Source organism: Pipra filicauda, unplaced genomic scaffold (assembly GCF_003945595.2).
Source record: "Pipra filicauda isolate LSUMZ 115617 unplaced genomic scaffold, ASM394559v2 scaffold103_size3290846_pilon, whole genome shotgun sequence".
NCBI lineage: Eukaryota > Metazoa > Chordata > Aves > Passeriformes > Pipridae > Pipra > Pipra filicauda.
The window spans coordinates 628791-652935 of NW_024103474.1; the positions used below are offsets into that span (position 1 = coordinate 628791).

General features: G+C 37.5%; 1 protein-coding gene across 1 annotated transcript in view; it reads right to left on the bottom strand.

Moving 5' to 3' along the window:
* Nucleotides 1-24145, bottom strand: part of CACNA2D3 (calcium voltage-gated channel auxiliary subunit alpha2delta 3) — a 407078-nt gene that overhangs the window by 203770 nt on the left and 179163 nt on the right. The window contains exons 6-9 of the mRNA XM_027728083.2: nt 17419-17550; nt 15932-15992; nt 15697-15847; nt 8485-8559 (exon numbers count right to left, since the gene is read on the bottom strand). Of these exons, the coding sequence (XP_027583884.1) occupies nt 8485-8559; nt 15697-15847; nt 15932-15992; nt 17419-17550 (419 nt within the window). The remainder of the gene's footprint in view (nt 1-8484; nt 8560-15696; nt 15848-15931; nt 15993-17418; nt 17551-24145) is intronic.

A 24145-nucleotide genomic window follows, 5' to 3' on the forward strand; every position in this document is an offset into this window, starting at 1 on the left:
CAACTGTGTGCACAATCATTGCTGGGCAACCGTAAGCTTCATTTCCATGTGCAATACCAGAATGTGCAATATCTAATTGTGGACTCATATACCTAATTGACATGCATAGTCTTGGTAATTCTGAATGCAAATTAGGCACACAATTATGACAATCAGTCGCTGATGTCTGATTATAAAATTATAGGGTCAGAGCTCAACAGAAGTTGTGTCTTATCGCAGTGAGGAAGCACAGACACGTTCAGCTGTGGAGGTACTGATGATGTGGAAGTGTCTGAAAAACATGAGATGAAGAGAATGAGGATACAAATCCACTTGTGCATGTCAGCCAGGACAATTCTCTGCATGTACCTACCAGGTTTCAAACTAGAACAGCAGCAATGCACACACTTGTTCTTGTGCCCTTGTGTGCTGCTGTTTGTTTCTAAACACTGTCCATTGTCAGAACCACAAAGTCCCAGTGAGCCCAACATCTGATAAGAATCTATGTATGCAAATCTCTTTGATTTGCTTCTCTCCTTTTCTTTTTACATTGTGTAAACTTTGTTAGGACCCTCTAAGTCAGAAGCAAACCCTGTAAGTTAGAAGCAAATCTGATGGGCCTGGAATCAGGAAATGGGTTCCTGCCCCAGGTGCAGTTACAAATGTGCCTGTTTGAAGAAGAATGGGGTTTACTGAATGGGGGATACTGACAGTGTTTTTCTAAAGAAGAAAAATCATATTCTCACACCTATTTCTGCTTAAGACACATTTTATTTTAGCCTACTAATGATTGTCAAAAAATAAGGTACCACTTAGGATAAGTAGGAATATCCAAATTAGATGGGATTACAGGACCACAGATTCAAGCCTATGAATAAAGTACTTTCCCCTGATTCCAAAGAGGGAACAGTTCACAACTGATATGTGTAGCAGAGATTATACAGTTACACTGGAAAATCACGATATTTGCTATTAATTGTCTGAAAAGGGGAAGCTTCCTCCAGAAAAGCATCATTAACAGGTTCAACATTGCTCCAGATTTGTTTGTCAGTTTTACTGCAAGTCTTTGCTATTAGTTTCCATACTTATCCATGCATGTTCTAACTCCAAATATTCCTGAGACCTACTTGGCAAAGATTTATCAGATTTGTGAACATGGACCACATCAGCACATAAAGCAGGAAAGAAAAAAACCAATCAGGAGGCATGTGTGAGGTGGGAGAGTGATATTTACTGGTGTGTCACAGGCAAGTTTACCCACATGTGCTAACAGATAAATGTGCATCACATCCATAAAATGCATTTAAGCATCATCCCATTTAAAATCCACTGCCAGGGCAATTCCGGGTTAGCTTGCTAGTGATAATTATCCAACCACTTCTGTTTCCTAATATGTTGTGTTGGAAAACAGGATTTTTTTTATAAAAGCAATCATAAAAACAATGCTGAACCAAAGAGTTCAAGATTCAATATGCTCACATTAAAAATAAATTCTCCTTGAGCAAATTGGTTGCTGCAACAGAAAACTTCAGACCAAATTTCAGTGCTCTGGGGCGAACTGAAAGATTTGGAGGTCTATAATGGCTAGACAGTTTTAAAAAAAGAGTAGACTTCAGTGAGACTTTACTGTTTGGGGCTTTTTAACAGCCAAGCAATGCTGTTGACAACCTTTTCTTGAGATCTGACAGACATGGATAGCTAAATATGCAAAAGTAATTTGCTTAAATAAAATTCAATATGCAAAATTTGTATTTACCAACCTCTTATTGGCAATTTCACTCAGCTTCTTTGCTGAATCAGTCTTCTGGTTATTTAATTTCTGGTAATTGCATAGAAAAATAAAAGCCCTTTGGAAGTTATACACTACATCTGTCTATTTTTGTCATTTGAATTTACACTGGGGTAAGTTCTTGATTTAGTTTGGAGTTACTGTGCCTATCTGTGCATCTAGAAGATGATATATTTCATCTGGAAACATTTACAGAGAAATGTCCTCAACCCATATATAGTACATTAAAAAAACATATAAAAGAGGAATGTATATTGTAATATTGTTACTTTAAATCTGGAGTTACATTAAATCAGATTGTCATCCGACTCCTTTGGGGTAGGTAAATTGTAACATGGAGTTTCTCAAAGATGAAAACCTCTTGGCCCAAGAAAACTGGTATTAAAATAGGCAGTTCCACATGTTTGTAATTTGTGGAGAAAGTGCAGACGGTGACAGAATAGTGTCTGAACTATTTCCCACTCTTTTTTAAATTTGTGTATAGCAAATTGATATACTTCAAGGCACCAGCTGTTTAGTGCTAATGCCAAATTATAAAATAGTCTGGTAAAATTCGAATATACCTTACATATTTTATATTACTAAACCACATTTAGGTTCACAGATTAATTTCAACCTCAGTTATGCTACCCAATGTAATTACAGATTTAATTCTTGTGATAAATGAAACTTCAAGCAAGATCTGCAAATTAGGGATAGGTTACAGTATCCACAGATCTAAACTGAACCTTCAGGGCAGGTATGTGCCAACACAGAAATTTATGACAATTGTTGGCTGGAAAAACTTAAAAGTAAGTGGAGAAACGATGACACCTGTCATATCACCTGACATTATAATTACTCTTAAAACAAATTTCTATATTGTCCTATTGTAAAATGAAAGCTGAAACACTATATCTTGGAAGAAATCTAGTACTGAGATGCCTACTTTGTATCTTAGTAAAAGTGAAAGCACATATACTAACACCACTCCCATCACTGTCATATTTGAAATTGCAACTTTGAGTTTTATAAATAAAAGACAAACCTCATTCAGTCAGGTTTCCAAAAAAGAGGATGTTTTCTGAAGCTGTATCTGACAGAAATTCAAGGTGATCTGAAAGCTACACACGAGCACTTACAGAACCAACAAAACAATTTGATCAAAACCTGTGGAAATTTCTAAACATTTTATACTAATTATGTTAGCATCTCCTCCTGGTGGGTTACTGCTAACAGTAAAAAAAAAAAAAAAAAATAAGTTAAATGAAGATTTACAACTCAAGACTGCATTACTTGGCTCTTCTTTAAGCTGGTTGGGAACAGGTTGAGATACTTAGAACCCTCACACTGTCTTAAAGAAAAGCATGTTATTTGATCAACATTCTGGAGATTCAGGGCTGAAAAAAACTGTTTTCTCCAACCTTCATTCCTTTCCCATAATAAAATTACATGAAAATATTAAAATGCTTAATTATATTAAATCTACTGTAATACATCAGACAGATATTTATTAGTGCTCTAATGAAGGAGTGATCTTGATCAAGTAACAGGTAAGATGAGGCTCGTTCAAAAACGAATTCTTGCCTTCACTACACCAATCCCTATGAAACCTCTACCGGGATCAAGAATCTTTGGCTAACTTGGCTAATTTACATCATATAAATTAAAAAGCAAATCTAACTTTTCACCCCCTACTACTATAGCTGTGAGAAGAGAGTTCAGTTCAGAGATTCCAGTTGAATTTTAACTCTTAATTTAAGTAAAGTTGCAACCGGAATACAGAGTGCACATCACAGAGGAAGAGAAGGAAAGAATGTGGCTTCACCAATGATAACTGCGGTGTCATTCAAAGAGAAATGCAGCTTCCTTGCTCTGTGTGCACTTTGTGCAGATTTACTCTAGTGGCAGGTATATGTTCTTACACGAAAGACAGAGAAAAATGAAGGGGCGGGGAGAGAAGGGTGGAAGTGGACTTTATAGTATCTTTCCTGATGCTTGGAACTGAAAACTAATATACATTTCTCACAGAGTGGATATAAGAGGGCTACAGTGCTTTAAATGCTTTTTCATACTTTAATGAGAGTTAATTTTTTTTCTTTTAGGTAATTATTTCCCACACTGTGGTCCAGAAAATAATGGTAAGTGGTCTAGAGCCAATCTGTGGAATTAACACTGTGTTTACAACACTGATTCTGTCCCAAAAAGTGAAGAGATGTGGAGGGGAGCAAGAATGACCGTGTTTCACTGAGAAAATGTGCAAACCAGACACCAGATATCTTTTTTTTTTTTTTTTTCCTTAAGACTAATTGGATTTTCTGAAAGTCTGGCTCTCTGGAAGCCTGTTACATTCCCTGCACATTATGGATAAGAATTTCTGCAACCCATCCTTGAATGTGAAAGAGCAGTGTTCATTTGCTACCCTTAATCCCATCGAATATTCAGCACCAACACCATTGAGAAACACTCATTTCCCAGGCTGCTACAAGCCCTGAGGCTGAAGCTGTTTCCTGTAGCCTACCAAAAAATATCCTTATGCTCCATTCCCTGAAGATGCTCCCAGGTTTCATCTTACCTAGCCAGGCTGTGCAGGGGAACAGAATAGGCTCTGGCTGTAGCCCAAGTGCCTGGGGCAAGAGGCTGCTGGGGGTGGCAAACACAGGGTTCACTTATGCCTGAGCCTTGGAAAGCCAGGCTGTGGCTAGGAGAGGGCTCAGGATGAGCTGGGCAGAGTCTGTGCTGGCACATGGGAACCCTCTCAGCAGAAGCAAACACTACACCCCGCTCTCCCAAAAAGAGAGGATGTGGTCTCTCCCCACATCCAGCCCCAGGTTAGTGTAATTTAACCCTATTTATTCTGCTGAGAAGCTGGTTTGCCCCTTAGCTCACTACAAATGAAAGGCAAGTGGTAGGGATAGCTAATCTTCTAGATCTCCTATTTCTACTTCTTTGTTTTGCTAAAGTTTAAACTGTGTTCAAAGAAGGGCATTTGGCATGTTTAAGTGACATCCTCAGAGTAGAAAGATTCCATTTGAAAACGTCTGAGACTTACAGAAAGACAGCAAAGTAGTTCTTCAATAAATACTTTCAAGACAAATACAGACTGGGGTACTGATCCTGCGAAAGCAATTTTTATTTGGAGTTATTGAAACAGCTGCTTTCCGCATGAGATTAAAAGCTCCAGTCAAACATCTCAAAGTAATTTCTTATCTCTGCTTCTAAGAACTGTATTTGCTACAAGTGATGTCAGATGAACCTAGCAAGATGCAGTCAGCAAGAACTGGGGTGTGCCTCTGTGTATGTTGTGGAGAGATTTTTTTGTTAAGGATCATTTAATGGGAGTTTTTATATTGGCAGTCATGTATTAAAGAAAAAAAAAAGAGAGAGAGAGAGAGAAGGAGAGAGACATGTACTTCCAAAATGGTAGAAATTACAGTTTACTCAGCATGAACTAACAGTTTGGTAAAACTGGTTCTATGCATGCTTCCAGCAACAATGCTGCATTAAGTAATACCTGTCTTAAGTAAGGTCAGGAGGATGTATAGCTACTTAAAAGAGTAGTAGAGTGAACTGCTAAAAATCCAGTCCCTGCAATCATCAGAAGTATAGATCTGCTCTTTCCACATAAAAGAAAACTATAACAATATGGAATACCATTCCAGCATTTTTTGATTGTTTCTATTTGAAGTTATAATATGGGAAGAGACATTGCACAGAATCACAGAACATGCCGAGCTGGAAGGGACCCACAAGGATCACCAAGTCCAACCCTTAGCCCTGCACAGGACTATCCTCAAGAGTCACACCACGTGCCCGAGAGTATCATATTTTTGGCAGCAAAAGAAAAAAAGATGTTCTTTTTTAAAATGGTTATATTTGTTTTGTTTTGGTGCTAAGAGATTATACTGGCAGTAAGAGATGTCGTCATCCTTGCACCCATTCAGTTGTGGAGACTATTTGACATAAACACAAAGGATAGAAAGTTCTGGGATGAATATATAGTTCCATCTTCAGATCTATGTTGAAATTCAAAAAAATCAGGCATATGTAGACATATATAAACTGAAACAACAGACTATATGAAAACATTGCCTGCAAACCACCTGTTCTACTTTTCCAATACAGAAACATGGTTACATTTTCATGATGACTGTTTGGAAAAACTACATAACACAGTGTTTGTCATTATACATTTTTCATGTTTATCACTTAGTAAACAAAAGAAAGTGTTATTACTACCAGTGAACATGCAAATGAGAATCTACCTTGTAAGACTGGTTGAGAAAGTGTAATTTTATCTACTTTTTTCTGATATTACAAGGGACATGTGGGAATTACACAGGAAAAAAAATTACAGAAGTGTGGTATATCTGTCAGACACAGAAATGACAGTAACAGCCCAAATGACTGAATACTTATGATGAGTTCCAAAACACAGCTAAACACTCTGATAGCTTTTTACCAGCTTTGGAACAGACACATGAACAACATTTTAAGACATCTTTTTTCTGTGTGCCTGACCAACAGACTGTGAATTCAAGAGAACCTTTTCCAGTTAATTCAGTGAGGTTTTGATGAGGCCCCCAGGTAAATTTGCTGTGTCAGTATATTCAAATCACTCAGCATCACATCTTACAACAGTATCAGATATTTCAGAGGGCTGTTTGTAACTGAATTCAGGAGCATAATAACTGAATTACTCATTTAAGATTAAGTGGTTGTCCATCTCCTTGGACAATCTTTACTTAATACTCGGAGCTATACTCGGAACAATGGCACTTTTGTGCCTTTGAGTATTTAGGCAAATAAATTTTTAACTTCATTACACTAACTAGAAAAATAATAAGAACATATAAAGCTCACTTTAAAAAGAAATGAAGATTGACAAAGTTGTGGCATATACAAATACATAGAACTATCAAATGCTACCTATCTCAAGTTTATTCTCTAGTTCTGATCTGTCAGTGAAAGTACATTACCTACCTTACTGATATGAATAACTAGAAAAAAACAAGTCATATTTAATTATTCCTCCAAACCTTGAATTATTCAATTTACAGGCAAAATAAAGCACAAAGCTATTCCATAAATAAATAAATAAAATAATTTAGCAAACAAGAAATTATACCAAAGATTGCTCTCAATAACAAAAAATGAAATTGTACTTAGTTATTTTGAACAATTGAGCACAGTTCATAAAATCTGAGCATCATCTGGGTGGTGTAAAAACTTTTTGATTAATTAAATTGAAATGAATCTGACATTAAGTAACATATGGATGCACAATAACCTGCATTTTGATCAGTTGTAGAGTGATGGAAAGGTTAACAGTAGGATTAATTCCAGACAGGACATCTGGGCAATATGTTTGAATCTTTAGGTTTGTGTCTAGAACTTGCACGGATTTCATATGGCTCATTAACTACACCCACAACAAAGTGCTCATTTAGAAAACTGCATCACAGTTCACACAAGACTTCAACACCAAATTGTTAGAAACAATTCATTCCACATAGTAACCAAATGATATTCAGATAACTACAGTGGGAAATATCAAGTATACCAAGGAAGCAGCCCATGAAGAATAATTTCTGTAGAATGTGGGTGTATATGCAGGTAAAACGCAAAGAACTCTTGGGAATACTACAATGGAGTAAAGATCAACATAACAAGATCAAAATAATTTTGTCTTGCTACACATAAAAAGACCCAGCATTGACACAGTTCAGTGCTTTTTCTGAGCTGCGTTTTCTACTTCCTATAACATCTCATTGACGTCAGTAAAAATGAGCCACCACACTGGATGTTAAGCACAATTCAATGTTGAGCTGAAACTCTTCTGATTAGCCTCTAATAAAAACAGACAACTATTTAAAGAAAGATGCATGACTGCTGCCCCCTCCAGCCATAAGCAAGATTCATTACAGGTGGACAGATCACTTTAAGAGGAGAGGAAGCCTTAGCAGGGAAGAAGTTCTACAATAATACAAGTGGCTCATTGGCTTAAGGCTTACAGGTGTTTCCCTCTGCAAGAATCACAGGACTTTTCAACTGCCTTATTTCATAATTTTACATGGCATGAACAATCCTACCTTACCCTCCTAGGAGTCATGCCTCCACTGAGCAACTGCATTTGGATGGCAGTCAAAAAACTAAACTTCAAGCTGCAGATTCAAACTGAGATCTTTCTTAAAATGCAATTTTCACTGAAATTACTGCAAGTTTTTTTCCTGAAAAATTCCATCAGGATATAACTAATTTGAACATTTTTAGAGAACATTCTTGAATGAGTGCATTATTACATTGACAGACCTGTTTGGAAAGCTAAATTCTTTTATTTGTATAGTATTATATTTGTGTTCATTTGTTTTGCGATTTTGTTTAAACTTCAGTATTTGATTTAAGGATGTAATCTCTTCCTCAGTAATTTTTGGTAACAGAATGATAGTTCAAATTAAAGCAGCTGAAATATTCTACTTAAAATAATTACTAAACTTTATTAACAGTATATTTTCAGTGATTTCTGTATTTTTCCATTAAGTTAATTCAACCACATTGACTAGAGGGTTATTTCTTTTTCTTCCTACTGAGTCACATAAAACTCCTTTGAAATAGCATGAGGAGAATAATTAATAAATGCTAATAATGGAATGAATTGTCCTGGGAAAAGGTCGTTATGGTACATTGTTACACACTGCATCCTGTCTCTCCACTGTCTTGTTACTTTCATTCCTTACCTCTTTGTTGGCTCTGTCTGCTTGAACTAATGTTCCATTCAAACACGGCTCTACATAGTGGAGTTCTTCATTATACTAGAGAGAGAAATACAAAATACGATGAAAAATTTAATTAAAAGCTTGGAAGATACAATTTAATTCAACGATTTAGAACCGCAGTGAAACACTCACAGAAATCAAGAACAAAAGGATTTTGTTCATTTAAAAAAAATGGCTGTGGTTTTTTTTTTCCTTTTACATGATTCTTAATTCTTCAGAGGTTTATACTCCTAAAGGAATATTTAATTGAATGGATGCCAACACTCAGCTGGAGTTAAGGGTACTACATACAGTAGCTGGCAAAAATATCCTCCAAGTTGAAATCTGCATAATATTAAGAGGTCATGTTTGATACAGCACAATCAAAACTCCCAATTCTTTGCTACATACAAAAAAAGTCCTAAAAAATATTTGTGGCACTGGCTAACATTCTGGAAGGTTAATACTGGAACAACTACACCGAAAAAATCTGTAAGCTTGAATCAATCCTGGAAATGTTTGACAATTGTCAGAATTTCAGTCAAGCAGAGGGGTTTATTATGCACTAAGTCAGGAAGATGTGACAGACCTTGAAGGAATTATGTGCTTATCTTGCAAGGTCTAAGTTAGATTGCCCAGTCCTACTTTCAGAAGCATCTTAAGCATCAAAAAAATGAAGGCTCATCTGCAGTCAATAGACCTTGCAGACTCATGGATGCCTGACTGATATTTGGACTTGATCGTTTAAATCTTTAAAACCTTTCAACACAGGTCAAATTATTAAAGTAGAACCTTCAAAGAGTCTACATATAGTTGTCTAGATAGGGCCTTAACTTAATTCCTCCTCCCATTAATTTAATCCACTTTAGAAGTTATCACAGATTAAACTGGCTTTGCATCCAGCAGCTTCACTCTTTCACAAGGCATTGAGTCAGAACATCCACAGTAAACAAAAAAAGACAACGCATTCAGTCAAGTCAAAAATAATCAGGGAAAATATTTCATTAGATTATGTTTCATTAGAATCTATTTTTTTAGATTAATACATGCATTTTCTCCCTTCTTACTCCACCTCAGTGGGAATAAAAAAGCCTTGCAATGAACAACTCGTCACAGATGCCGCTTAGACAGGGCTCTCTGTCACTGCAAGTTCTCACTGTCTCTGCCTGTAGCTCCAAGTTTATTCTACTCTATTCCATTTTACATCACTCTTTTCTCTACACCATAAACCCCTGCAACCTGAGCCACCTTAGACACCTGTCATCACCATTCATTTTAACTGTGCACTACTCACCACGCTCATCATTACATAATTACTCTTGCACAGGGAAGAGTATTTAATTAGAACTGCATGAAGTTATTCTTGAGGCGCTGTGCCAGACTCAATCCTCAGTTATAAGGAAATATAAACCCAGAGTAACCTATTATTGCTGGATATACAGATGATTTACAACAGCATCAACAGAGTAACTGGTTGTAGAGAAACAAGGAAAAGTGCTTGAAAGATATTTACACAATTTTTGCAGTGGATTTGCATGCTTCCTTAATTATTTTATTCCCATCAATGTTATTTCAATATATGAGAGTGTGTGGACATATCAATTGTTCCAAAGGTAATGCAAAATACAAGGCAAAGGCTTCTAGAACACTTTAGAGTCACTGAGAGTGTCCCACGTGCATCTCAGTCTCATAACAGTTTATTGATCTGATAAATGATGTACTTTCCCCTGTAGTTTCTCCCTTCAGACTGCCTTCCAATCTATCTCCTGAGAGTCTTTGCAAAATAATAGTGCCAAATCTACACAGCATCTCTTATTATAGTCCAAAGGCAAGGCTATATTCCAATCTATTGTAAAACAAGTACTGAAAATCTGTAACAGGCTCTGGTACACCAGCCTCTTCTTCCAAGCCTTTTCCTGTCCTCACACAGGTTTTTCTCAGCATGTTCTTTAATGAAGACATTTTCCAGTTAAGCCTGTTCTTAGCTTGATTTCTGTAGCTGTCATTACACATCTCTTTATACGACCCCAAGCACAGTGTCTGTAGTTGGCCAACACGCAGTAAAATGCTGAAGTCTGCCTTTCTCTCAGTCAGTGTCTCAGTTTCAAACACCTGCACGAAAGCAAACTCAGGATTTCCTAATGCTGTAGTACCACCACATTTTTTTACAGGCCCATCACCACCAGCAAACAGATGAAACAACTTCCTACTCTATCAGACCTTGCATCTAAGTGGCATCATTTCTGTCCACTACATTTCTATGAGATTTATTTTAACTACTATTTTGAGTATCTCATATCATCAGGCTATTCCCACAGACATGTAGCTTATATGCCAGCTGCATCACATCCCAGAGAGATTCCCTGTAGTTCCCAACTATGCCTTTAGTGTTACTCAGTTGTGCAGGATAAAGGATGCTCAAGCTTTCACAGAGGACATGCTTTAAGTGTCCTCATAGCCCTACTTTACAGAAGCAACCTACTTCAAAAAAAGGATAAATAAAAATGTTTATTCTCACAGAGACAGCACAAGTGAGATATATATATGGTTCTAGCACACTTGCACAAGTAGTATACATTTTCCTTAGCTTTTTTCATATTTATCCTTTGTCATATTTAAGCTGTCTGGAGCGAGGTCCACAGAAATAAATTAAATGCACATTTTGTTGTGCAACAATACACAGGTAAAAGGTTTCCCGCTATATTAAGCACACTCAGATATCCAATACAGCCCAACCTAAGGTCCAACAGTGAAGCCAAAACAGAAAAGGAATCAAAGGAATTCATATTTCCACTAGTGTTTCCCTGGGCTACAAGTGGCACACAAGCACAGCCCACTCCTAGGAGGGATCGTACAGAGGTTCCTTTGGGCTGCTGTTCCCTTTTCCAGGCTGTTCACATATTACCTGTACAGAATCTCACTATTCAAGGAGGCTAAAAAGTAAATTTATCCATAGTCCACCCTGAAGGACTAAAAAATAGAGATTATGCTGAAACCACTTATGATGGAAAATGCTACATATTAAAGCAGGGAACTATATTACTGTGCTTTGAATTAACAAATACTTTTATTCTAATCATTTTTGCTAAAGTGGTGTGGTTAAAGCAGTAAAATTAACATTCTTGGCTCAGTTAATATTTTGCTAATTTAATGGGGAGTTTGCATTTTTATAAAAGCATTTTAAAAACTACAGCATTTTGCAAAATTAATACTTCTTTTATGATAATATTGTTGGTTTAATGCTTGACTTGGAATTACACTTCAAAGCAAATTGGAAAAATATGCCTTTTCTCTTGTTGTTGCAGGCATCTCTGTTCATGCACCAAAGAACTGACCTCAAATTTTAACACAGGCAGCACAAAATCACTCTTGTGTTTCAATAATTTTTTGCAGTTCAATCATCTAGTCCATCAATTTCAGATGGATTTTGCAACAACCTACCCAGGAAAGCTAAAATGATTTTAACATCATCCTTTTATATTTATTCTCTGGAAAGACCTGCACTGAATTCTGCTCTCTGCTATACCTACATTTATATATGTATACATATATACACAGATGCATACAAATATTTCCTCCAATAGTCACTGCATAATAAAGCCACCCTGAAAGTCACAGTCACTCAGGCTCAAAACTTTTGCTTCATCTAATAAGTACATTGTTTGTCCAGATTTCCTACAATAATAACACTCTTATTCCACCTCAGAGTTCTGCCTGGGAAGAGAAGGAGGTACTTGGCTGTTTGTCTGAGACTTCCAGATGTCCAGGCAGTCCCCACAGAGCAACAATTTGGACAGGCCTTTCAGAGCAATCAGTCGAGCTGCGTGCTGTGTGAAGAGCAAGGTTTCACCATCTGGGCACAGAGGATGTGTTTTTGCACACACTGCACAGCTGGTCAGTTCTAGATACAGAGACTTGCTGTACGAGCAGAGATCTTACATTACAAAGGGTATTTCTTCTATGGACATATGTGTATGTTACCTTCAAATGAAACTGCTGTCACATCACCAGGCTGTGTCGAAATCACAAAGAGTAAGATATAATCTCACTCAAACATCTGTCTACAGATAAAAGCTGTATGGAATTTTCAGTGCTTTCACACCAAGCAGCCTCTTGTGTGGGCTTTGTTGTCTCGTGTTTTGATCACTGAAACATCTTCGGTCTTGACAGAATTCATTTGCCCTGCTGGCACTTGGTCAAAGCAATGCTTCAGAAGTAATTTTTGCTGTTAATGTAGGTCACAGTGACTCTGGCTTTACTGTGTACCCTTGCTATGTGTTTAACACACCACATCTTGAAAGAAGTTCGTGATTCAGACTCAGTCTACCTGTGCCCTTCCTCACTAAAAGGTCCACTCCATTCTCCACAGCACAGGTCTCTGTTGCTAATTAGTTACATATTCAAGCAAACAAATTTTGTGGTTTCTTTACATTACTGTTAATTTTTTTTTTGCCTTGTGAGACAGCAAAGCATGAAGTTTGTTATGCATGAGTCTGGGAGGTTTAGGTTAGATATCAGGAAAAAGTTTTTCACCAGAGAGTGGTTTGGCACTGGAACAGGCTCCCCATGGAAGTGGTTACAACACCAAGCCTGACAGAGTTCAAGGAGCATTTGGACAACACAGTCAAGCACAAGGTGTGATTCTTGGGGTGCCCTTTGCAGGCCCAGGAGTTGGACTCAATGACTCTTCCAACTCAACATATTCTAAGAATTTTTTGACTTAGTCCAAAATGACTCCCTACAAACTCTTCCCACAGGAGAACTCCGAGGCAACAGGACAGTACTTCACCTCCTCACTGCCACTCTTCCTTGTTCTCCCTGCATGTGGTACCTCTTTCAATGCAGTGAATAATTTCAGGTCCATATTTGCACAATCACTAAAGCATCAACGTCCTAACGAAATTAAACAGCTGAGCTGGTAAGCATAAAAACAATTCTCAGCCGCTATTTCTAACTATTTGAACAAACAAACACACATCCATCCTAAAAGAGGTTATAGAGGAGAGAACCTACAGAGGAAAAAAACTACCTCAGACAAATGCTGTAACTACGTCAGTAATTACATTTCTTCCTAAATACTCAGAATTTCTGATACTAGCAAAGCACTGCAAGAGAGGGTTGGAGCCAAAGCCTTTGTGGGAGAGAGCCATGAACTGCCCTGTGCCCATCACAGCCAGTTCCAATCAGCACCAACTCTGGCTGAAGCAACCTCTGAGGTGCCCAAAGGGCAGCAGCACCAGCAGGCTGGGGGGGCTGTGGTGCCTTTGCACAGGCAGCACATGGAAGGAGTTGTTAGGGGTCAGAAACATTTGGAAAGACAGCTGGAAAAGCGCCATGGTGAAAGGGGTGTGCTGCTGGACACCGTGGGCTGAGGGTGACCCACACCAGGGTGGGGGCACCACTGAGGGACCACGGCCATGGGTGACCCAATGAAGAGAAAAATGAAGAGCAGAGACAGCAGAAACAATGAGCAGTGAGGAGGGACAGAGAGAAACTGCTGAGCCCAGAACTGCTGATGGAAACCAACACAGCAGCAGCTGCCTCAGGTGCTCCTGCACCTCAGCCAGGAGAAGGGAGGGATTGAAACGGCAACAAAAGTGCTGGGACCAGGGCACAGAGTGGGGTGTTGGACAGGAGACAGCCTGGGAAACAGGGAGGAAAGGCTCAGTTTGCCATTTCTTTCCTGTTCTCAATGCCCAAATCAGTGATCAGAAGTTTGTGTCATTAGCAATAACTGATGTTAAAATTCTGTGACTCCATGCTATTTTACACACAGCTCAGTTCACTTTCAATTAAACTTTAAATTGGAAAAAATGGCAATTAGTTTTTTCACACTTGCTTTTTAAAAACTATTTACACAGTATTTCTGCTGTACTACGTAGGCAAAATCATTACTTTGGATTCAAGCTACGTATGTAAGAAACTTCACTTAAAAAAACACATTTCTTTTTTCTTCCTACATCCTTCACAGTAACTATCACAACTGCTGATAAACACAGAGATTATACACCAAAAAATGGCTGGTCAGGCATCTTAATAATTACTTAGTTGAAACATGCTTTCAACTTGCAGAAGTTATTTAGATTACAGTTAATCACAATTTTTTGAAGGACAGTAAACCTTTTTTTGATACAGTATGTAATTATGTCTTTATACTACATGAGTTTCTGTTAATTATGCAATTATCATGCAAGGAGATTAATACAAAAGATATTCTGAACTGCTCGCTATCTGTTAAAAACACAGTATATGCACATATCCATAGTTCATTCTCCATAGAATCTCGATTTGCACCAGTGTCACTGGGGTCATTTATTTCAAAAAGGGCACTTCCCTTTTAGCAAAAAAAAAGGCCAAAATCCTCCCTACATTCAAGAAGTCGAAGACATTTTTAGGATTTATGCATTTGATAAAACCATTTACCTATAAAGTATTAGCAAAACAATATCAGCAAAGGAAAATTTATAAAACCACCAATTCCTCCTCCCCTCCAAATCTAGTTCTGATGTCAGTTTTGGACTTGTTAAAGCCATCCTTACCCACACGATTAACCCCGTTACTCTTTAAATTTAGTAAAAGCAACCCCTTGTCATAGATTTAAAACATGTACCATGGAAAACTAACTACTGATGATCTGATTCCTCACTGTTAGTAATCACCAGCAACTCCTCTGCACAGCTTACACATACCTACATTTCAGATTCCCACTGAGGAAAACATGAGCACCGAGCAGCTATGCTGGCATTTTGTCATGCCATAAGGGCTTCAGCAAAAGCTGGACCTGAATCTATTAATTCTCACATATTAATCACTTTGCAATTTGCACTGTATTGCAGTAGCTGAGGGGGAGACAGGTGGAAGGCAAGGGGAACACAGAAACACCCTGAACTTAAAAATTAAGGTAATACAGGAAGTTCAAGCAAACTAAAAAAAAACAAACACATATTACAAGCCCCAAAATTAAGACAACTTGTTTAAGGAGTTTCAAATTGGAGGTCTTGGGCAAACAGTCTGAAATCTCTGTCACCTGAAGAATCTTGCACTGGAAAAACACAGTGTCTGTCCAGTGGGTTCAGATGTCACAATATCCATCACCTGTCTGCAGCATTTTTCAGTGGGCTTTTGTGATGTAAAACATGACAGATAGCAAGAAGTGATGGAAGAAAAAAAAAAAAGAAATCCTGAGACACTCACAGCAATTATATTGAAGAAGTCATCATCTCCAAGGGTATCCAAAATTGATGAAACTGTCTGTTTTGCAATAGTCAAGCGAAGCCCTTTCATACTGCCACTGACATCCACTAAAATTACCACATCTTTTGGAGAAGTTGCTGCCTGGATGTACCTGAGACACAAGACAGAACAATTCCTTTTAGATACGAACTTTTTATCCTTTCAAATTTCTTTAACACCTGTAGTCATTGCCTACCATTTTCTGTTTCTGCAGTCAAATGCAATGACTCCATTCTCATCAGGTTCCCATTTAATTCCTGTTTAAAAAAGAGAGAATAAAAGATGAAATTACATTTTCACAGTACCTGTTCAAAATGTATCTTTGGTATTGGGGCTAAGTAGGGGTTAATGGAGTTTCATACTTTAATCTAACAGGCAGAGCCATTATAACATAGGAAATAGTAGGGAAAAATAAAATTAATAAAATAAGACCACCAGAAATAATCTTTTTTTCCTCACTCCTTTTTAGCCTACTGTGAGGTGAAAACCTCAGAAGGCCTACTATGTTCATTGTACTACTTTCACAGAAGTGTTTTCACACTTGGCCTTTGGTGCTGGCAAGCTTTATCATGTGCTTGGCCAAGGCCCTTCCAGACCTTGAGCACTTCCTACCCATGGCTGATCTCAACAGCTCCTGTTACACCAACTGCTCCTCTCACAGGTCATACTCCTGATGTTTTGCTCACATCACTGTGAAGGGGTAATAAATATCTCCTGGTTGTGGGTCAAAAGAAATACGATAAAAACATTTCCAAGGAAAAAAAATTGACAGGGTAATTCTTCCTCTTTTTTTATTTTACACTCATTTTCGAGCACAAAACAAGAAACAGCCTCTAAAACAAAGACTAATATTTCTCGTACCCTGAAATATCATCGAGCTTGGGAACTGAAATACAATGTAAAACTAACACAGATGTAGCAGCCATTACTTTCAGGCACTTGCAGACATACAGGCTTAGAGTAAACTTGTTTAAATCAAGACTTAAAAAAACATGGGTTGCTAAACCACGTCAGCTAAAGGAACAGTCCCCACTTTGGCCTGATCCAAAGTTACAGAAGCTGAGAACCAGTGTATTTCACTTTTTAGTTTATTATAATGTGGTAAATTCGGTATGGGATTAAACATAAAACTTAATGGGTGAAAATACACGTTTTAACCTATTTCAATAGAAATAATACAAGTGACGTAATTTCATTTTATTACAGTTTGTGAGAAAATAAACTTTAGAGCAAGTTTTTGAAATCTTTAAATGTAAGTTTAAAAACGTCAGCTTAAGCGGAAGCCTAGAAGCTGAACAACAAATTATAATGAATTCTAACTGTATGCATTGATAGAGCACAGTATTCAAATTCACTCCTATATGAAGAGTCTAATCCTTTTGCCCTCCTTCTTCACAGTCTGTTTATAAGATATTTTTCATGTGTGTCTATATGCCTACCTGAATAGGAATATTTATGAGTACATGAGTTATCATGAGGGCTTCACCCCCAAAATGAAAACTGGTCGAAAAACTTCAGAAGGTTGAAAATGTTGATTAGAAATCTCTCTCTCTGAAAACTAGATAAAGTAAAACCAAACCTGCAAATATCTGTTGAAGTCAGGATTTGTGACAATACTCAGTGGAAATTTTCAACCACAGCATTCTTTATTGTATTTTAAGTAAGAACTTCTGTACTTCTTACCTGGATATTGCCTGAAAAATCCTTTTGCACTTCCAAAGTACTGCCAGATGAGAGAAGGGTCACGATCAAAATTGTCAACAAACACCTTATTTAAAGATTCTGACCAATAAACTCCATTTACAATGGCCGGGTCTGGAAACAAACAACATACACACAAATTATTTTATCTAAGAAGAATCCCTTGAACTCTATCATCTTCAGCTCATTCAATACCCAAAAATGTATTGACAGCAAACTATTGTAGAACATTTTTATTTTCTTTTGTCAAATAAATGATTCAAAATAAATTATTTGCTCAAATAACAGAAGTATGACTAAAACAGAGCAGAGACACCAGGTACATTTTTTAGATAAGTTAAAATTGCTCGTTAGACCATCTACCTTGAACTGTATCACTTGTCCTGAAGAACATAAATAAGTCAATCTAACAACAGATTATTTACTCAATTTACCTTCCCTAAATGCGTGGAATGTCTCATGGACACACTTTATGTTTTTTTAACCTTCAACTTGGTAAGATCATTCTCATTAAATCTGAAAGTTTCCATGTTGGAACAGAAAGTGAAATACCTTTTATTTCACACTTGAATTATGATATACGTACAAAACCAAAATCTCATGACAAATAACACTAATATTATTAGGAAAACACTGAACCCACATTTCACAACATTTACCCAATTCTCTTTTATTCTCCTTAAAAGTAAACTACAAAGTAAATCCTTGATGTTGAAACTGTTCTGTTTAAAACATCCTCATCTATCAATCCCTAAAAGCACAGGCAGCCCAAGCCCATTTTAAAGCTGCAGATTTGTTTCGACAGTGGGAAATGAGAAATCAATGAACATGTCTTAAAAACTTACTGAATTTCAAACCATGAATTTTGAAAGGTGAGAAACAATTAGGATACACCATATTCCCAAATCAATCTGTATGTAAAGTCAGCAGAATAGAAAGGAAAAAACTGAACTGAAATCACAGCGGCATTATTTAATTTGCAAAAGTGTGCATACATGAATACACAGTAACATTTGCTCAAGCATTTGAAATAAAGCATCCATTAGCTTGCAAAATAATGTTGCTGGACTGATTTCTGAAGACTGCTTGGAATGCTGTTTTAATGGAGTGGAAAAAAGGTGAATTGTTATCTTCCCTGGCACTCGTCAAGAAAAACAGAAGAAAAAGGGAAATCTCAGCTACACAAGTTTGCATGTTGCTTTCACCTAAATATTTAGGTTTATATAGACAGAATGTGAAAAAGCAAGGTCAACAAAACAGCTGTTATTTTTAAAAACTGTCAAGTATAGTTACTTCTTTCTCTAGAGGATGAAATATACACTTAAAATCTCTCCAACCAGACACATATCAAACAAACCAATGTCCTAGTCCAAGGGTACTCCTTCAGCTTAGTCTAGCTGGCAACATCCATTGTCCAGTTGTTTCCCAGTCTGCAGTTACCCCAGTAACAAGCTGCGACCAAGAGATCACAAATTAACTGCCAAGACTGGGATCTATCATCAGTTTATAAAAATATGTTCCTGTTTCAGCACTCCAAAATGTCAATCCATTGTTCGGCATTTGGACATTACCTGAGGGGTGAAGACCTAAAATGAGAATCCTCTCCTCAGTCCACTGGAACTTCCCAGTTCTGGTTCAAACACTGATATTCTTATTCTGCTTCTATTCACAAGTTCTAGTGGAGTATGTAAATCACTAAAAGTTGCTGTGGCATTATTGACTCAGCATTACAATACTGAGACAAGGTGGTAAATTTAATCCCTCTTTGAAAAGAGCAACAAAGTTTGAAGGGTCGGGTTTTTTGTTCGTTCTGTTTTTCTAGTCTTGCTAGAAAAACCTGTTTAGAGTTAAAAAGAAGGAACCATTTCTCAAGCCTCCAGAGGGCTACAAGATCTTCACATGCCCTTCAGTCTGCAGGATCAGTGAAAAGCCAAACAAATCAAACAGAATAATTTTATCCTAATTTATATTTTAAATAAACTGCAGTGGTTCTTAGCAACTTACATTTGGACCTCATTCCAAGACTGCATATTGTATCTTAGTGTTTTACTGTCTTATCAATTCCTCACATGTCTCTTAGGGCTAACTTTTAATGCCCTTTCCTAATGAACCTGTGCTATAGTGCCACTCGTGAGCAGAACTTTCACTCTGCCTTCCAACCCAATAATTTTCTTTGAATTCTGTAAACACTCCAGTTCCATAAGGTCATGGAACAACTGTAGTCAGCCACCTCTTAAGCTCTAAACTGAATGTGAAGTCCTCCCAATGGCATTTGAAAAAATATATCGATGTATAAAAAATAGAAATATAAATCACTTTTAAAAATCACATTAAAATATCTATGGATATTTTGGATTACTTTTCTTGGCCCATCTATGAAGAGTCACCTAACATGTTTATATATCTGTAGTACAGATTAGAGAGCTCCATGCAAATAAAATCAGGAGGTTTTCCTTGAGTGTGACTGGTAGAGTCTATATTCTGCATCAAGTTAACAACACTAATCATCCAAATGCTGATCACTGTAAACATTAATCTAGTGATTCTGAAACTAACAGAATCTTTTTAACTGAAAGGAGCATAAAGGAGGGATTTTAAATAAAAGGGCACAACTAAAACGTGACCTATGTTGACTGGGTTCCTTCAGAATGAAAGTTAGTGACAACTCACTGCCTTCCCACACCCTGCATGTCTGTTATTCTGGCTGTTCTTTTTATAATGTATCAAGTTACATTTTGTGCAACTGTTTTTATAAAAAAAGCAAATATGGCCACAATCAGTTGCATCCTTAGAATACAAAGAAAAGGAAAGTAATGGGGAAAAAATGTACCTACAGTACCAAACAGCAGACCTGTGTGGAAATTGGACATCTTTACTGGCTCCTGAACCTTCAGGCTGAGGGATTAAAACTGAAGCTCCTTGTTCTAAATCTGATAATGCTGTGATGTGGATGCATCTCTGTCCACATGCATCACCCCAAATACAACTGAGTTACTGACCATCTGTCCTCATAAAAATTTTACAGTCTCATCATCTAATAACCTGTATGTTAACCTTGTAGTTCTGGGCAATTTCCAATTTTAATAATTACACTAAATTGTTTAAATTGCTCCCAGTACTTCACTTAGAAACAGTATTCTTAAGTTTTTAAATTACTGCTGAACAACATTTGCACCCCAAGATACTTACATGTCAATAGTAGTAAATTAATGCTTGTGAATATTCAGAAATTTGGGGAGGGAGAAAAAGAATAAAAGGTAAAGCTTAATATAAATACAAAATCATTAATGTGATGTTATGGGGCTCAAAGATAATAAATGTAAATAGCTTTCACCACAGTTCTTGAAATATAATTTCTGCTTTTGCTTCCTGGAGGCTAAAAGATAATTAAAATATTTCCTTTCCCTTGCCATTTAGATGAGCTGGCTTGCAATTATATGGGATTTTGCTCTACCATTGTTCATATAGATGTTACCTGTTTTTACTGATATTTAACACAAAACCAACCCCCAGGCAAATAGGTACAGTGACAGGGAACTGAAATGAAATTGCCAAAGGACAGCACAAATGCATGTAGCAATTAAGTTGCTGTCACAGATCCCACTGACCTGAAGAGAGAGGTCTGAAGTCTCAAAAACAGCAACCATGGTGTGCAGTCTGAAAGATGTGCAAGAGCATGCCAAGGGTAATGAATTGGTTGGGCTTTTTAGTCACAGGATCCATAAAAGTATCTAGACTATAAAAAGGCTATGGAATGAAACTAATACACACACAACTCATTTTGCATTCCAATTATCCCAGCAAGTTTTACAGAAAATAAGGGAGACCACTAAAGAATGTGACTATGAAGGAAGTGCAGAATACTTCTCTTTCTTGCCATACTCTCTATTATCAAGTGCAGAATACTTCTCTTTCTTGCCATACTGCTTTATTATCAAGGAAAGAAGTTATTATTGATTCTTAAGCTTTTTTTCCCCTATTACAGGACTTCTGTGATATAATCATTATTTTCTCCTGGAAAGCTGTCACAGATGCTGGCACTGAGAATGGTGTTCCTTCTTGTAATATCTGACAGCCTCAAGGGCGGCCCTTAATGTTGCACAGCAGTCCTGTGATATAATAAAGCAGTACAAGCACAGCCTACAGGGCCCAGCCCTGGAAAAAGGAATGTACAATCCAACACTCTTCTGGCTCAGAGATAGCAACAATATTAGCTTAGTTTTTATGACACTGACAACATATTTAGTCTGATCATATTTTAAAGAATAACAAATAACATACTTTGCTGGGACATATACCAACAATCTAATAATTACACTACTAAACACTAATATGAATGCTTTTCAGGGTGGTCCAGAACATTCAAGAGCTGGGGCTGGATGCCAATTTTGGCAACTGCCTTCCCTTTTTTTTCTCTCTTCCCCTCCCTCTGACTCCACTGGGTTATGTGGATGCATCATCTCACAGATCAAAGCATCTGGCCATCTGCAGACATAAAATTAGGTGTTTGTCCATTTTGCTTCGTGCTGGGAACCATTCACCAATGTCAGAAATCACATTCCCTCCTTGTAAGTATATGGGATGGTAAAGACTTCAAGCACATGACTGTATAAAGGCATAGTAGTAGGCATTTAGTGCCTTCATCTTCCAACATTGCCCAAATAACTTTCCCCTTCTCCTCTGAAGTGGCAGCAGAAGAATTGAAGTATGGCCAGACGTGTTTATTTTTATGTTGAGTTTCATAAGTGCATTTGGGTGTTGATCTGGGTTGTTTTATGGTGTTGAGGGTTTTTTGTTTTAATATTTTTTTTTTATTCAAGGTGGCCTGAGATTCAACTTTAGTTCATTTGAAAGCCAGAACTACAGCTGAAAACTCCTCACTAACACACCATTGTGGGATAGAGATTCATTTCTGTCACTACTAAGAGTTTGCCATCTAATGAGTTATTAAAAATGACCTACAGCAAATCAGTGGACGTTTGAGGTCACCCATGAGGTACTGACCTGGCTGGACCTTGCTTAACTTATTAGATGAAACAGCTAAAGGCAACCCATATGTGGTTGAACTGTAAGTAGGTTGGAGTAAAGCTCTGGAAACTGTATATAGGCACCATCTATGAACACAGAAGATTACATTTCTAAAAAGAAAAAAAAAATAAGATTAAGGACCTTGGAGCAAAAGTAAAGGGAATCCCAGGAAGAACTAGAAAGATGCTGCTTTAATAAAGCTACCGTCCAAGGAGCCAGGCATATGAGGCAGTCAGACCTACCTCTAACACAGTCTAAACAAAATGAGATTGTCCACCCAGCCTTGAGGTGAGGAGAACTAAAGTCAAAACCCAGTAATCCTGAGAGATTATCCTCCATAACTTAATGTGACTGCAGATACCAGGATACTTCTGTGTTTTCAGAAAAACAGACTCATCTCCACACTTTTGAATGACACAAGTTGAACACTATGAAACCTGAAAGACTGGTAGGAAAATACCACACCACTGAGCTCTAGGATGCCAGGGCATGACTGAGAGACAAGGTGAACAACATGAAAGACCACTGCCAGAAACAGTTTTCCAAGTGGAAAAGAGAAAACAAAGTCTCAGAACATAGGAATTAAGCAAACCTAACACATGCCCTATATCCATGGCATTTTCATCACAGGAGCAAAATTAGTCATGAATACTGCAAAGAAAGGATCCAGTTCTGACACGTGGCAAGAAGAAATTTCTGCACAGGCTGATTGAACAGTGACTGTCAGCAGCCAGGAAATTTAAACCTCTGCAAGTGGCAGGGCAGGAAAAGTGTCACAACAAACAATACAGGAAGCCAGGGGAACACACTGCAAATCAGGGGAAAAGAAAGCAAACGTGACTGCTGCCAAATCAAACCAACTGTGCTGCAAAATATTTAACACACAACATAGCAAAAGGAACAATTTTATCAGAGCTGTTGTCAAAGTGATATACGACACAGCCCTGGAAATAGAAGTCATCCTCACGGAAATCTCTCAAGGACAGACCTGTCCACAAATCTTTACAAAAGCCATTTAAAAGACAAGACCATGCAAACCTGCAAACTAGCATTTCACAGTAAATATCTAATTCTTACTGCACTGATATTCAGAGATGTGGAGTTACAGAAACAGGCCAACTTAGCTACACAGCACAGAGCAGCAAGGAGCAACAAATAATGCTTTGAAGAGAAGATGCTAAAGACATCCTATCAACACATCATGCCTCTTGCATACAACAAATGGAGGCATGAGAACCTTTAGAGAGAATATTTTTTAGCATGTTAAATGCATTACAGTCATACTGGGCTATAACAAATAAACCTCTGTTGCTACATTCCCAGGAACATCAACACAGTATGACAGCACACTTATCGCACATGACAAGACATCATCTCTTATCTTCTCAAATCAACAGGCTCTTACTGCTGTAGTGCTTTTATAATCCTTGTGTAGCACCTCTTCCTTGCAAAGACCATCTGCACAACTGGAGTAAAATGGAAGTTTTACTCATACAAGATATGAAAATGTTCAGCTGGTTCCCAAACCTCTGAAGATAGTATTAGTATTAAAACTTACTAAAAACACTGAGCAGATGCACAAATGCATCTTGGGATGAGTACAGCACAAAATCAGTTATGGATTCTTAAACACTATTTGCTCCTTCAGGAATGTGCCAAATAAAAGCTGCAAGACACCTAA